The 15694-nt window shown below is 42.5% G+C and overlaps 1 protein-coding gene and 1 long non-coding RNA gene across 6 annotated transcripts in view; one reads left to right on the plus strand and one right to left on the minus strand.

Moving 5' to 3' along the window:
• Positions 1-89: 89 nt before the first annotated feature.
• Positions 90-12595, minus strand: LOC144061747 (atlastin-2-like). 3 transcript variants are annotated; one of them, XM_077582479.1, is made up of 16 exons: positions 12426-12595; positions 8432-8598; positions 8149-8358; positions 7568-7702; positions 7382-7486; positions 7249-7299; positions 7121-7177; positions 6914-7006; positions 5712-5850; positions 5516-5643; positions 5384-5440; positions 5221-5292; positions 4201-4632; positions 3704-3759; positions 3539-3659; positions 90-2640 (listed from the first exon to the last, which is right to left on the minus strand). In XM_077582479.1, the coding sequence occupies exons 1-16, from the start codon at positions 12499-12501 to the stop codon at positions 2473-2475; spliced, it is 2067 nt and encodes a 688-aa protein (XP_077438605.1). In that variant the 5' UTR covers positions 12502-12595; the 3' UTR covers positions 90-2472. The 3 variants fall into 3 exon arrangements, with proteins under 3 accessions (XP_077438605.1, XP_077438607.1, XP_077438608.1); XM_077582481.1 differs by lacking the exon at positions 12426-12595 and adding an exon at positions 9616-9911; XM_077582482.1 differs by lacking the exons at positions 3539-3659; positions 3704-3759 and having other exon boundaries at positions 12426-12584.
• The window catches only part of LOC144061751 (uncharacterized), a 68106-nt gene continuing 60902 nt past the window's right edge, over positions 8491-15694 (plus strand). For all 3 annotated transcript variants that reach the window (XR_013296261.1, XR_013296260.1, XR_013296262.1), the window contains exons 1-2: positions 8491-8625; positions 13305-13354. This is a non-coding gene — a long non-coding RNA (uncharacterized LOC144061751). The remainder of the gene's footprint in view (positions 8626-13304; positions 13355-15694) is intronic.

Raw genomic sequence — 15694 nt, forward strand, 5'->3', positions numbered from 1 at the left:
GCGCCCTCATACGGTCACTCATAGTACCACAGCTAAACTCACTTTAGTCAGGCAGGCACCTCCGTGTAAAAAATAAACAAAAGCTTAAATGGGTCTTATCAATGATTTATTCTAGAGATGGGACAATGAAGCCTTGTGAAGCTTTTGGCTGATTGATTTGGAAAAAGAGTCTAAAGTTTCAAAGCCCCATAAAATAGATCGTACCGGTGACATCTGGTGGTCAGCTGGAGTCATAGCAGCTATAATCTTTCAAAGTGATTCGCCTGATTGATTTATATTGCAACGTAACACCAGTACATTCAGTCTTTTGTGTCTGTCTAATGATCATCAGGTACACATGGAAGTGTTGTAATATTTTGACACTGTACCAGTACTATGGTTCAATGTGATGTCCTGTTACTCACTCGATTTTTATAAACATGATTTGGATATGACACAAGTGCGTTGTGAAGCCAGATGACAAGTATTTCAACATCAGTCTTTGGGAGATGTGACTGAGGGTCTTGGAGAAGCGCTTATAGCAACTCGGTGGAAAATACTTGGGTCAAGCCTGTATCTTCTACACGCGATTTAAAAATAATGCATAATTGGAAACTTTAAATGCATCATTGTGGGAGTACTTTTGTTGGAAACATACCGAATAACTAACTTTTCCAGGTGAACATAAAGTGAAGCAAATATCTACATGAGGGAATTGTGCGCCTGACACCGTGCCAAAAGGTTTGAATCAGTTACGTAATTTCCGGTATCTCATCAGCGCGCATAACGCCGCATACGTCATCAGCACGTGATCACGGAGGTTTCATCGGGGCTTTTGATACATTGTTTCGAGCAGTCTGTCTCACTCGGCTGACACATGCTGCGGAGTCTCAGTGTCAAACGTCCCATCAAATTTATTCCCAAGGTAAACACTTTATTCAAAAAATAAATTACCATAAATGTGTTCTTAAAAAGGTGGACAGGCATCACACTTCCGCCTCACTCAGCCAAACATTTTCTGGCGTACTCATCTAAACACCTGCTTGAACTTATACAGCAGCAACACGACGACGACGACAATGGAAAGGTAAATTGAGCCAAACGAATTCTTGATTCTCTATAAAACATTCAAAAGTTTATTTAAACAGCTAACATGCAGGCTCAATGTGTAACCAAAAAAACTGGCGCTTGAGGTGATCAAATGAGGCTACTACCAGCTTAGTGGCTCCTGAGAATCGAAGAAGCGCGACCGTTAAGTCACATTGAGTCATTACAGTTTTAACACTATTACAAACCATTGTTGGTGATAATTCAACGTCAAAATAGTCAGTGGTGTTGTCCAAAATTAAGGAGCGGCAGGGGCTACCGACTAGCTTCGATTAGCACCAACATAGCAGGTTTAGCTAAAGCCTTAATCTTGCTCAATGCTACTCTTAACCGGTTTTAATACGTCAATGTCAAAATTAAGCCTCTATTATATATATTAAAAAACTTTGTTAAAGGATACATGTAAAAAAAAAAAAAAAACTTAAATGAGCCTTCTAGTCTGCGTGCTAAAGCTTTGAACTAGTTTTTTAGCAGGCGAGGAGACTAGCGGCTAATTAGCATTTATGCTAATTTATTATTGTAATAGTTTTAACACATTTTATAATTACTGTGGATGATGGCCATTTTAGAACAGAGAAACCGTTTGGCCTAAAACGTTTATCTTGTGTTGCCATGGAAAAATAAAATACCTTTGAGAAAGAAGCCTTTTTGAGCCAACTAAGCTTAAAGCATGAGTAATTGAGCCAAGAAGGAAATTAATAGCTCCGAGACAAGCAATTTAGCCAGCTAAACCCTTATACTTGCTCAATGTCAAAATGTCAGCTAAGGAGCAAATTTAAGTACCTATTAACTGGTAAAACAAGTGAAGAACATAAAGCCAGGAAACAAAAGTATGGGGGTGGGCTTTTTAAACCTATATGTTAAGAGCCATTTTAAGCCTTCAACGTGCTCAATGTCACTTTTAATTGGCTTTATCGTGTCAAAAATGTCAGTCAGGGAGAAAATTAAATGTTTTCTGTGAAGTGCAACGTTGCCAAAGGCAGCATAGTTGAAAATGCTTCTACGGCTCCCTTAGCTCCTCCGAGCGTGGCCACGCAGGATTTGGACTACAAACCACTTCAAGGTGATTGGCTTTGAAATCCAAACCCGATGGTTGGATGGCTCTTACAGTTTCTATAGATGACAATGCCACAAGGTTACAAACACGTCTTAACGTACGGAGTGTGAAGACTGCAGCTTCTTAATGCTTGCGTTTGCCCTCCATTTTGTTTCCTGAAGACCTCGTTGGGAGCAGTTGTGCTTTCAAGGCAACGCGTTGGCGTCCATGGTTGAGGATGATGAAGAAAAATGTTTTTGGGCAAAAGGCCACTGCAAGCTTTGGTGTGTTGATCTACTCGTCACAGTTCTAAGCACATGAGGAAGAGTGATGATGAAGAGGGAAGTGCATCAGTGTGTCTTTAACTTGGCGTTCTGCTGCTGCTGTGAAGAGGAGGACGATGACGAGCTGCCGCCGCCGCCACTGCCGCCGGAATCGGTCAGGCTGGCTTTGAACGAGTTGACCACAGTCTGCCGCACGTTGTCTTCCATGTAATGTTCACTGAGCGGCTTGAGAACCTGCGGCACGGTAAAAGGACACAAAGTAAGCAACATTTAGGGACAAATAGTGAGATGTGTTCACAGAGCACTACAATCATAAATAAAAAAGAAACCTGTGCCCTACACAGTGGCACAAAATACTTATTACTTGCATACTTATTTATTTTTATACTAGATTTTTTTGAACATACAAATTGGAAAAATTATTTTTACGTACTATTTTTTTTTTTAGCTTTTTACCTACATATAAATTACAGTATGCATCTACCGGTACATACTGGACCTGTAGTATATTTTTACCTACATATACATTACGAAAATACCTTTTACAATTTTTGTTTATATTTTTTCATCTACAGTATTAAATACTTTTTATACTTCTACTACTTACTATACTTTTTTAAAGGATGTAAAAAATTTTCTCTTTGTGCCAAAACATATTTCAAAAATATTTACATTAAAAAGATTATCTAATCCATGGTTAAATATAGCACCTAAAATATTTATGGACTATTTTTAGAACATTTCTACCTCAGGTTTCTTGCATTTTCAAAAAAAAAAAATAAAAATCTATCTACAGTGTACTATAAAATTCAAATTCCATATTTTCCTACCTTTTTAAAAACAATTATATACACTACATAAAAATATAAATATTTTTAAAATACAATTTTACCTACATGTATGAAAAAATGTATACGTTACTTTTTTTCCAGATAAAATGTTACCTACTACTTTTATTTAGCTATAATTGTGTAAATATTGTCACTGGGTTTGAGGAAAAAATATATAGAAGGGGGGGGGGGGGTGTCCTTGAGCATGCACATCATAAAAAAAAAAACAAAGTATAAAACTGAATGCAACTTAGAAGTTGTCCAAAAACACAAGACACTGTAAGAAGAAGACCAATAGCAACCGTGAGATCTTGTCGTGGGCGTGGCCACAGAATCCAACGTGAACAAACGGCTAAAAGTGTGGACGCGACAACGTGCGGTCTTAGCGGCTCTTCCTTTGGCGGTAGTTGTTGTTGGGGGGCGAGAGCGCCGCCGCCGGGCCTGACGCCGGCGCTCCCAACGCCAGAAGAGCGGCGGGCCACGCCACGCCCCTCGTCACGCGCTTGCAAAGTTTGGAAAGCACCTGAGGAGCACAGCAGGGAGGAAGAGGAGCAGTTACCCACCAGACCCAGGAGAAAGCTCCAAAAGGATCATCAGGAACGAAAGAGGAAGAAAATGGAGGTAACTGGTGGGAGGAAGTGCAAAAAAAAAAGAAAAAAAAAAGAGAGGAAGATGAAGGGTCGTCGGCTGTCAAACGTTTGCTTCTCGCAGGGTGTACTCTGTCACATTAATGCAAATTTCCCATAGCCCATCTATGGGGTTTTGCATTATGTTAGCATTAAGCTAGTTGGCTGTCTCTGGACAAAATTATTTAGTTTGGTTGACCATTGTCGCCATTGGTGAATACGCCCTTAGTTGCTGACTGCAATTGGGAAATCAATGTAAGCAACACTCTTTTCCACATGCATGATGGGATATGAATGAAAACCTTAAACCTTAAAAGTCATTTGTGTAAATAACTGACCTGTTCCCACAGCGTCTCCGCCACCAGGTCTATCATGGTTCCCACCTCACGGAACTCGCCCGAGTACTTGACGTACGCCCACGTGCACAGCGACAAGAGCGCCAGGCCCATCAGCAGGTTGGCCAGCGCCGCCAGCGTGCTCAGGCCCACGAAGCCCGTCACGCCCGACACCACGTAGGCGACGAACATGACGGCGAAGAGCGTGGCGGGCGTGCGCGCGGCGTAGAAGATGTTCTTGCCGTCGTTGTGCTTGCAGAAGTTGCCGAAGGACTCGTCCAGCTCGGCCTCCAGCTGCTTCTGGTAGCGCTGGCAGAACTCGTCGCCGCCCATCTTCTTCACCGAGCGGAAATAGCGCACCGAGTGCTCGCGGAATTCGTCGTGGCAGCGCTCCAGGTCGGCGGGGGCGATGTACGGCTTGTCACCGCCGCACACCTGAAATTACACAGCAATATGGGGTGAGTCCATATTTGGTACTGGGGCTGAGGGTACTGTTTAAGTGTGACCCTTCAAATGTTCATTTTTGAAGCATTTTTTCATTGATTTTGACGACATTGGACTTTTTTTGTTTGTTTGTTTTTTTAAACTCATTTGTTCCCATAAACGTACAATTTTAAATATTGCCATGGTCCCGAAAAATTATTTCAGTTTTTTTTATGCTAGAGCATACAGAAGGCTTTGATGCAGCCTTTGAACTGAAGATATTAAAGCAATGGCAGTTATTACAAAAACGACCAGCAGGTGGCAGCAGAGTATAAGAGATCAACCACGGCCATGTTGCAAAAAGCTCCTTTCCCCACGGTTTGAAACAGATTTCTGAATAATGATGAAACTTAGCTATATTCTAATGCTAATTGCATGTTTTTACAGCAAAATAATATTCTGCGGGCCTTGCCATCTGTCAAAATCCAGTAAAACAGCCGGGAGCAAAGGGGGTTGCTTCAGTGAAAATGGCTGCGAGTGAATGAGTACATCAAGTTGTCATTTTCATTGAATCCCTCTGCTGTAACCAAAAATACTGACCTGCTCCATGTTCTTGCTGTACATGTCTTTGGCTCCTGCTACGGCAGTCAGGTTGTTGGCTTCTGCTGTCGCCTGGCAAACGGTAAACAATCAAACAAACATTGAGATTGGTCATCTTTCAGGAGTAGCACAACGGGTGAGAGGTTAAAAATGCACATCCAACCTGTAACATGGACTTTGGATGAGGCAGCTCTTCACCTTGGTAGATCTTTATGTACGCCTAAACGGGTGTCAGATTCATATCATTGCAAAGCTGGACCTTCTGTTTTGCGACATCTTTGTGTAAAAGAGGTACCTTGAAGTATTCCACAAGGTCTCGACACGTGACTTTGTTGCCGCCGATCTCCTTCACCACCAGTCGTTCGGGGGCCAGGAGCAGAGGCACCAAGCGCGACAGCTGCCGCTTGAAGTCCCCATCAATGTCTGGAACACACCAACTGCTGATGCAGTCCTTCCGGCGCGCAACACGACGCCTATTTGACCCATTTTACCTTTTAGCCGGCCATCAAAGTTGGGGTTGGTGGACACCTTGAGGCCCGGGTGAGGCAGCAGGAAGCAGCCGATGTTGGAGAAGCACGAGTGGATGTGCTTGCGGACATTCTGAAGCTCCTCGTGCTGGTTCTGCTTCACCTGCGGGAGGGCAGTGGCGTCGCACGCGTCACGTTGTAACCTGCTATGGTCATATTTTATGCAATTTGCCCTCCCTATCCATCAGTCAGCAAAGACTTGCTTGTCTCTGAAAGATGATGCTGGGCAACTGTGTCATGTGGGTTATGCAAGTAGAGAAATAGTCCTCCCTAATGAGTTGTGCCAAACTCAGAGAAACTGAACGATCAGGAAGACTGGCCTGTTGCCAGACACAATTGAGCGACTGCTTTTGTCGAGAGTAAATGGAAAAACAGTTAGCCTAGCTCCTTTATGTCTTGCTCGACTACCACCGTTTTGTCTGGATGCCCCATGCTGCCTCTCACAGGTCATTCTTGGTACTACATCAGACAGCTGGTTTAGGGGAGGAATCTTGTGGTTGGTGAAGATATCGTGTGTGGTGTGTTGTGTTGTGTTGTGTTGGTCAGAGCGCACCACACACACGATAAGAACAGTAGGAACACACTTGCAGATTTTTCACTAACGTGCAGGGATGTGATTTTTCCGCTAATTCGCGGAACTTCGCTTTTTTTATCTCCCCCCCCAAAAAAAAAAAATCAGATTTTTTTTTTTTTTTTTTTGTAGTTCATTGTGTATGCACATGACTCCAACAGATAACATCTTCTGCTATAACAAAGACATTTGTGGTATGCTCTAATATGAGTTACTTTTCATTTGGTCATGATACAATTATTTGTTCATGAAATTTGAACTCTTCAACATTATTTATGTGTTAACTTAGTAATCACATTAGTTAGATATGATGATATTCTCAGTGATAGTTTTTAAAAGCAAAGGCAGTCCAATGTTTTTGAATGTGACTGATTTTGAGTTGACTAAAACTGCCATTTTATATGGGATAGTTCAATATACATTGAAAATTTAAGCTGTTGTTTTGTCTATTTCTTTGTCATGTGAGTGCATTGAAAGTACTTAAAAACACGGAAACATGGTGTCTTTCATGTCTTAAAAATTGTTTTAGGTGTATTTTTTACTGTAAACGTTGAGACACGCTTCTTTGAAGATCACAATATCAAATGAGCCTCACCTGAAGTCGCTTCTCCAGGAAAGCGTTGCCCCCCTCCAGGCCGTAGTCGTGCTCATAGGGGAAACTCCAGTCCCGAATGAGGAACATGAGGGACTAAAGAAGAAGGTAAACATCGTTTTAACAAAATAGCGATACCAGTGGGCTAAGAAAACAATAGCTTATTGTCGTTTTAAATTTGGAGACACTTGACTGAGAGGGTGTGAGCACCTGAAAAGGTTTCAAGTAGATCTCTTCCAAGGCGAGGCGGCCATATTCTGTGAAGAGCTGCGCGAGTGGAAAAAGACAAATGAAATCCCAGCTGTAGTTTGGGAAGATTTCAAGACAACAAAACCAACCTGAAGATGCTGCAGGTCATCTTCCTGAATGTTTTGCGAGAGATTGTACACCTGGGAAAAAATACAACAGGTTTCTGATATAAAGAGTGAGTTGTTTTTTTTGTTGTTGTTTTTTTTAAAGGATAGACCAAACCTGCACAGAACTGGTCATCGTGCTGAGGGCAAACACGGTGGCACAATCCTTGATGGTGGACTGGCTATCGAAGGCTCCCTGCGTGTCTACGAGGAGGACAGCCACCTAAAAATAGCAAAAAAAAAAACGGACAAATCCTCTCATATCAACAGATGATACATACGTACTTTTGTCACGGGACACTACCTGGCTGCCGTCCGGCTTGTCCACCACAAAGACGTCGTTCCAAACTTGAATCCCCGTGGTCTCCCTCTCGCAGCCGCCTCTCCAGGTGAAGCCAGTCAGGGGATCGTCGTCACCTCCGATCCACTGTTTTTTTTGCTGTTGATGCACGCAAGCAATGAGAGGCGAAAAGGTGAGCAAATATTATGGAAAACTTTATGACACGTATTGGCCATGAAGTATGTTTACACAAGCTGCCAGAGCAAATAAGTGATTTACAAGGTACAACCACTAGGCCTGCCTTAATGAGAAAAAACAGTTGGAATAAGAATGACAGAAATTCACTTCTGGCCATATATTCAAATGATTAAAAAAACGGATAAATAATGGGAACTCTTCCTTCCCATGAAGAATCTGGAAAAACGTTTTGCACTTGAACACTCGTGTCCGCATAGCTGTGAGAATTTCACATTCCAAATCATGCGTTAGAGCGGGTGTGAAAGACCACATGGCCGTAAGGTGATCCTGCTCGCCATGCTTGCGCTGTATCACGTTCTGTTATTTATGTCAACAAACATCAAAGCGTCATTGGGTCAAAGTCTCACCTGATTGTACATGAAGCGCAGCATGAAGTCCAGCAGGAAGGACTTGCCCTTGCGGAAGGCGCCGGCCACCGACACCACCACCACGTTGAGGTCCCGCACGTGCTTCTGCAGCAGGATCTTCTCCAGCGCGGCGGCGTCCAGCTCGAAGCTGTGCTCGTCCTCGTTGGCCAGCAGGATCTGCACCGGCCGGGCCTTTTCGTCCTCCTCGTCCTGACCAGAACACAACATTTTGAACAGCAAGGTCTAGCCAACACAATCAAGCATGTGCATGTCGACGCCTAACCTGTAATTCCTGGATGCCTTCATCAGGTGAAGGGGTGAGGGCGGCCCCCGTAGCCCAGTCGGAGTTCATCTTCCCCGGAAGCAAGTCATCATCCAGGTCCTCGGGTCTGGCTAGAGCGGGCCTGTGACTGCGTCGAACGATGGGGACATCTTGGACACCGCTCGAGCCTTTTCCAGAAAAAAAGAAAAGAAAAAGTGAGGTTATCTCTGCCCCATTTGGGCCACACGGCATGTATGACGAACTTTCACTGCATTCCAGTCTTATTTCACTGTGCAGGGATCTTCTAGGTCACACGCAAAAATAGCCGTGCACTGAAAATCACAGACCAAAAAGTACAAGGGCACTGTCTACAGCAAAGTTGGGCAAAATAAATGATGGAGGGGGCCACCATTTTTCCTCAATGCTACTGGGGGGGGCCATTTAGGAACACTCACTTCCTAACAAGGCTTATGAGGAAAAATGTCATTTTAAACATTGGCAAAATATGTGCTGGCCTGAGAATAGAGAAAATCCGAGTAGAATTTAGACCCATTGAAATGGAGCTGTCCAAATTAATCAATTATCAAATTAATTGACAACTATTTTTATAATAAAAGTAATTGCTAAGGGACATTTTTTTTTAATTAAAATTGTCCAAATCCTACCCTTTCCTATCCTAATCCTTTGCATATCTAAAGCAATTAATTGTTCACTGATTTATGTCCTTCATGACAGAAGACTGATTATCTTCTGTGTTTCTTCAAAATAAGACATTTGCAACCATCTGTTTTTATTTAGGAAAACAATGACCGAACCGGTAACATAGTACAACATCAATCGCCCCCCACCCCTTTTTTTTTTAATCAGTAAATGAACACAAAGTACAAAATAACCCCCAATCACTGGTTGATAAACAGTAATCAGAGGGAAAATGCTTTTGTAATACACTTTAATGCAAAATTGAAATTAATCTGATTAAATGATTGAAAGATTGTGACAGCACTACATTGAAATACATTGTGAAAATTGGGTTAATTTTTTTTTTTTTGTAAAATTAAATCCAGGCCATTAGTTTCCTATCCCTGATCTACAGCCTTTCCTGAATGGACAGGACTGCAGCAGTGTTCGTCAAACGATTCATTTGATTACTCATTCAAATGTGCTTCGCCTCATACAAATAAGGTTCGAGTGCCCCATCCACTCACCGCAGCTGCAGGCAGTAGCGCTCATCCCCACTTTGTAAATAATTCAAATCCTTCACTGAAAAGCCTCGTCCCGATGCGTAATGCTTCCATCTCCCCGCTTGTAATTGTTCATTATTGAAGAGTAGCCTGAGCCTGTGTTATGCTACGCTAATTCCTGACAACTCTAGCTTGTGCGCGTCCACCTCAGGAGGGCAAACTAAAATTAGCCACCTTGCTCCTTATCGTTTGCTGAGCAGATGTTAACTGGCCTGCTTTTCCAAGCGTGCACACACTAAAAAAAAAAAAAAAAAAAAAAAAAAAGGTCAGCGCTTCATGATGAGGACGAGTTTTTCCTGTCTCGCATCACTTTCTTTAACCATATCGGGCGAGAAAAGAGAAAAGAGCATCAACGTGAGCTTCTTAATCCCCGCACCGGGTCCCTGGACTCCTATTATGGGAAGTTGCTCACTCGAAAGGCGAGAGTGATGGGGCCAAAGCAAACTATCAACTAATGACCTACCGGTTAGGACACGCTCACCCTGCCATTTGTAATCGCTCATGTGGAAAAAAGGGCAAAAGTTGTTTGCATAAAGCCCTCTTGCAACACTGAGGATTTCTGACAAGGATTTCTAACAACCTACTTCGGTTATAATGTGACGTGCACTAATCGCTTTAAAAGCTACAAGAAAGTCAAGACAAGTGCCAATAAAGCTCCCTTTCCACTGCTTGCAAAATAATTTTCCTACCGTTTACTATGTCGCTGTTAAATACGGAATAGGATCAAATCAAATGGAAAAATAGGTTCAGTACCGTTCAACCTTTTTTGTAGTCAAATAACTCGAGTTATTTGATTAATTGCTGCAGCAACATTTCACCTTCGATGATCTCCAAATAAAAGGCAGATGCAGATAATTGGCAGATCTGGTGCGACAGTACATCACAATAAGAGGCTTTAAAAATTGATGCAGGGTTTCAGAAAAATTTATTGGACTAACACAGACTGACAGTCTGACGAGAACCCAACAAGGCTTTACTGAACTTGCTTTTCCTTACTTTCCTCAGCGGGACTAATGATAGTGCATACTTGCAGATGAGTGGTTGGGAAACAGAGGCGCTTGTGTGCACAGTTAAATACCATCATTCCACAAATTTAATCCCACTTTGCACTAAAACCTGTTTAAGCATATATAGCTTTTGTATGCACACATTTTTGAATGTCAACTGCTTTTCATGAGAATGTGGGAGCTTTCGGTTTACCGTTAATGGTGTGCACTAACCTTCTTCCTGTTTACATCCTGATGCCCACCGCTGACCAAAGAAGAGAAGACAGCAGCGTCACCGTCACATGCTTTATCGACCGTGACCCATTTTCGTTCGCTTAGCTTTGGAAACAAACCGAACCGATATCTAGTGCACAAGCTGATTCGAACCACAGAAAGTGACCTATTAGGAATGTAAAAGCATTCTTAAAAAAAAAAAAAAAAACGGAATCAGTCTTTTTTAGGGTGAATACACCACCAACTCTCCAACAAAACATCAACCTATCCCAGGGCCTCTCTGGATGTGAGCGGGGCAAACGTCCAATTGTTGAGCGATCAAAAGGACAAAGTGCACAATAAGAGCTGCAGGGTTGTATTAAAAAGTCGACATAGCTACATGCAAGATAAAGGATTTACCCGGCTGTACAAAAGTGTTTTTTGTTTGTTTGTTTTTTAGATTATTATTTCATAAAGCCAGCCAACAAACGTACATATGTTTAGTTTCACAACAGATTTAAACAAGAAACATGAAGTAGTGATTTTCTTTAATGGGTCATATAAAAAACGATGCCAGATCTGTTTCCGTGGCCTTTTGAATTCAAAACGTGGTTTAAAGCGACCACAAGAAAAGCTATGGACAAATAAACACTAATCTATGGGAAGCGCTTAAAGCTACTATGACAAAAGCTTTGGGACTAAAATAAAACAACATACTAATCCATTGTTAGACAGCGTAGTCCACTGATTCCCCAAGCAAGACCATTAGGTGTGCAGTGGCAAATGATCCACTTTTGCTGGACCAAAACCCATCACTTCAATGCATTCAATTAATATTATTCAATTACATGGCGGAAAGTAAAAACAAAATAAAACTGTACAGTAAAGCCATTTTTTGTGACGAATGCTTTGTGCTGTGTCGTGAAATTTCACTAATGAAAAATGATGCACGTTGGCTCAGTACAAAAAGCGATGATGACAGTGAGCACCAGGCAGCAAAACAAATATAAGCCTCATTACATGGATGCTCAGCGAGCGTACTAATATTAGGCCGTGTAAAAATATCCGGATTATTATCGGAACGACGGGATTGACCCAGAGTGTGTATATGTTGTTTTCAGCACGAAATCCTTCGCTACTTGAACGTCGCTTATGAAGCCCTGCGGCGGGTCTGGTGCATGAGGATCGAGTCGGTCGCCTGGTTCGTGTCCAGGTGAAAGTGGCAGAGACGCGCGAAGAAGGGGACAGGTGTCCCGTGTGAGACGCTTGGGTGTCCGGCTCCGACTCGTATTACAGTGCTTTCACTTGAGGGCGGCTTTGGTGCCAAGGTGGGAATACTAGACACTGTATCGCGGTGGGGGTTCATTGTTCCCCGCTGTTAAGCGAGCGGTTTGTTTTTGTCGTGGCGAAACAAACAAGCCCAAACGTGGACGCCGCGCGCCTTCCGAGGCTAACAGCCAAGCGAGCTAAGGGACAAAAGACAAAACCGAACGAACCGCCGATCGTGTTTCCAACCACTCGGCCGGCCCGCACGCACGCAGCGACCACGTCCGCGGAGAAAGAGAAGCCGCTTACCTTGCTTATTAGCTCGTGTGTTTTTACAGTTGGGCTCAAAGTGAGCTCTGCTCCTCAGCCCGCTCACCTCCGCCATCTTGGGTCTGAGCTAGCAGCCGCGCTGACGTCACAGCACACTGCTGTCCGCCGCTTGTTTCCATGCTTAAATGTTAATCCACGACTCGAGAGTTTTTCGCTCTAAAAATGCTCACCCCCTGACAGCCACGAGAGCGTTCACTTTAAAGGTTACGAAAGGTGACAGACGTCAATTTTTTTTTTAAATACGTGGCTTTAGCGTGGACACGTTCCTTAATGTGTCAGGAAGTGGGCAGACTCGCAAGAAAGCCTCCGCTCCAGCAACCTCATTTTACCAATTAAAACAAAATGATTTATCATTCTTAATTTTGGGTGCATCATGTTGCGTCTCACAAAACGATCGGAAATTCTGTGACAGCCTGAGGATTTTCCCCTAGTGGTTAGCACATGTGCCTACAGTTCTGAGATTTGAGGCTGAGAAAATAATTTTTAAACGTAGTTTAGAATATCAAATAGAATTCTTGAGGGGGTAAACTGGTGCTACAAGAAGTTCTGATCGGGCTATAAAACCCCCCAGTGTCAGTGTAGTGTAGTGTCTGTCATACCCCCACCCAATACCCTCCCAGACTAGCATGTTATTCTCTATATTTTTTCGTTTGTGATCATGTGTCATCAGGAAACTGTCGGTCAACTAACCCCCCTTCGCCCTCTGGTCAGTGGATGACCTGCTGTGAAAATGTTCATGCACTACAGAAAATGAATCGAATGATAAGCCCATACACTGCCACGTTGTGATTTCGTTATTGAAATATTCACACATCAATGCCAGTCATAGTATAAAAAAATGTTATGTTTCTATTGCAGGGTAATCTTTCACACAGGAGGACCACATTGAAAACGTTCACATTTAACAGGTAAGCCACTCAGTCATCATTTGCTGTTGACATGCATAGCAAGTAGATCCGGAATCATTCAATTGCTTCTGCTTTTGTGTGTGTCTATACAAATTTTCCACAGATTCGAGTCAGGGTTCACCAACCTCGAGGTCCAGAGTCCTGCAGGTTTTAGATGTTTCCGCCTACCAACACACCTGATACTAAAGATCAGGATTGTTATCAGGCATGCTAATGAGCTGATTATATGGATCAGGTGTGCTAGTGGGCGGAAACATCTAAAACCTGCAGGACTCTAGACCTCGAGGACCGGAATTGGTGAACCGTGCGGGGCCACTAGACTTTAGTTTCTTCTTCCATTTGGCCAAAATGACTGCTTTAATTGATTCTATCTCTAAAGTACCCCATTCAATCCACAATTCCCTGCAGTTAGTCATTTCCCCTCTAGCCTAATTGTGTGTGATACAAATCATGGAGGAAATTCTTCAGATAGACGGTCTGGTGTTTAGTACACGGTTCACGAGCATGTCCTTGAGGAAAACCATCAACCGGAAATGTAACTTGTCACAATGTTGAAAAGGGTTAGCCACTGAGTACAGCATGAGCAATACGGTTCAATATTTATTTATATCACACGACTTTAAACAAAGTAGCAAAAACGCTAAAAAAAAGATGACAGCATCGCATGTCTGGCGTCTTCAATTAAGATTGACTGTTTTTACTTTATTTAGACTTTTCAAAATGTTTTACAGTGATTGAGTTCTTATATTTGTGTGAAAACAGGCAACATTAAAATGATACTTCTGCCACTCTTTGTAAAGTTAAAGCTTTCATGATAGTGAGACTGAGATGCAAATAAACCATTTTTACATGCACTCTGCTTTCACAAAGAGACAGGCCCACTGTAAAGATAAGACCTGCATTTAACCTGCATTCTATGAGGCTAAAGCAAAGCAATCAATAAAACTTACTCGTCACCGCTATTGATGAAGTGACTTGGAGTGTTTGCCCAGCTGTTTACTGACATGCTGGAAAGACAATCTGCTCGGAGCAGAAATAGGAGGACGGCGTGTCTTGGAGGACTTGTAATCCTGAGTCTACTTAACAGAACATGAACACAGACACACAACATTGTATGTGTTACATATCATATATATTTTTATGCTCTGTAGACTACACTGTAGATTCTGCTCTTGCATGTAATTTCTCCACAATGTTGCGTCACTTAGACCCTGACATTTGTCCGCTCCACAATAATGTGTGTGTGTTAATGTTTTAGACTTCAACTCCAACATTTGATTGCTCTGGTTTTGTCTATGTTTACGTTGTGAATACTAGACTTAGACTTGCCTTAGGTTCTGACTCTGTGCTGCCACAATGTTGTGTTTCAGCCACGTTTATATTCTGCCACATTTAGTTACGCCCAGTTTGGCGTCACTTCTTGAACTCCACTTTCACTTGACAAATGTTGTAATGCGCGTACACACACACACACACACACACACACACACACTCACACACACACTTTTGATTGACCCTCAAAAAGAGGTCTAAACTTGTGGGGCCCAACAAAATGGCCCCACATGGACGGACGGATGGGCCCCACAACTCTGTGAAATCCCAGAATGTTGGTCCCACTATGTTACAAAAACAAGAACACACACACACACACACACACACACAAATCAACATGGCGTATTGACTTAGCAAAGAGGAGGAAGACAAGGACAAGTGGTGGACAAACACAGATAACGAGTTGAAAGCCGCACATCCTGAAATAACCTCACGCCACTCGTTTAGAGACTTGGCCGCGATGGTGCGATGGTGCGATGGTGCGATAGTCGGGACCAGGTGACCGGGACATCCCCCGCATAGCTGTCTCCATCCAGGGATTACAATTGACATTTAGAAACACATGGTCAAGTTTACATTTCAAGATGAACATGGCACCATCTTGTGCCACTCCAGAAGGAGACTTCATTATTTCGACTTGAATTTAGATCCTGATGTGTGATCGCTTGCTCCAAAATGTGGCGTGTGTCCATATTTTGACCTGTTTTAAGTTACTTTATTTGATTGTTTTATGTTTGACTCTGGTTGGCTTCTTTTTACAGTGGCCCAGTACGACTGCCATTCATAATTAAAGTGATCATATCATAAATATTTTTGCATTGACAGTCACTATCACGATTGTTAAAATGTTTTTTAAAAACACTGTCTGTACAGTTGATTCAGGTTTTGTAACAACAGTTCGACTCCTAAGCCATTTTTTAAAATACAAGATTTCATATTGAAAAAAATAATTGTAAACATAGAATTCTGCAGGACATCATGCCACCCTATTTACCTTTTTCACATGTT

Source organism: Vanacampus margaritifer, chromosome 12, assembly GCF_051991255.1.
Source record: "Vanacampus margaritifer isolate UIUO_Vmar chromosome 12, RoL_Vmar_1.0, whole genome shotgun sequence".
In the NCBI taxonomy this organism is placed as follows: Eukaryota; Metazoa; Chordata; class Actinopteri; order Syngnathiformes; family Syngnathidae; genus Vanacampus; species Vanacampus margaritifer.

Bases quoted from the DNA above. Each gene is read 5' to 3' on its own strand.
- LOC144061747 (XM_077582479.1), bottom strand. From the start codon at position 12,501: ATGGCGGAGGTGAGCGGGCTGAGGAGCAGAGCTCACTTTGAGCCCAAC. The intron at 8,599-12,425 runs GTAAGCGGCTTC...TTTCTGGAAAAG, and splicing joins CACACGAGCTAATAAGCAAG to GCTCGAGCGGTGTCCAAGAT. The intron at 3,760-4,200 runs GTCAGTTATTTA...TGTGCTCCTCAG, and splicing joins CGGAGACGCTGTGGGAACAG to GTGCTTTCCAAACTTTGCAA.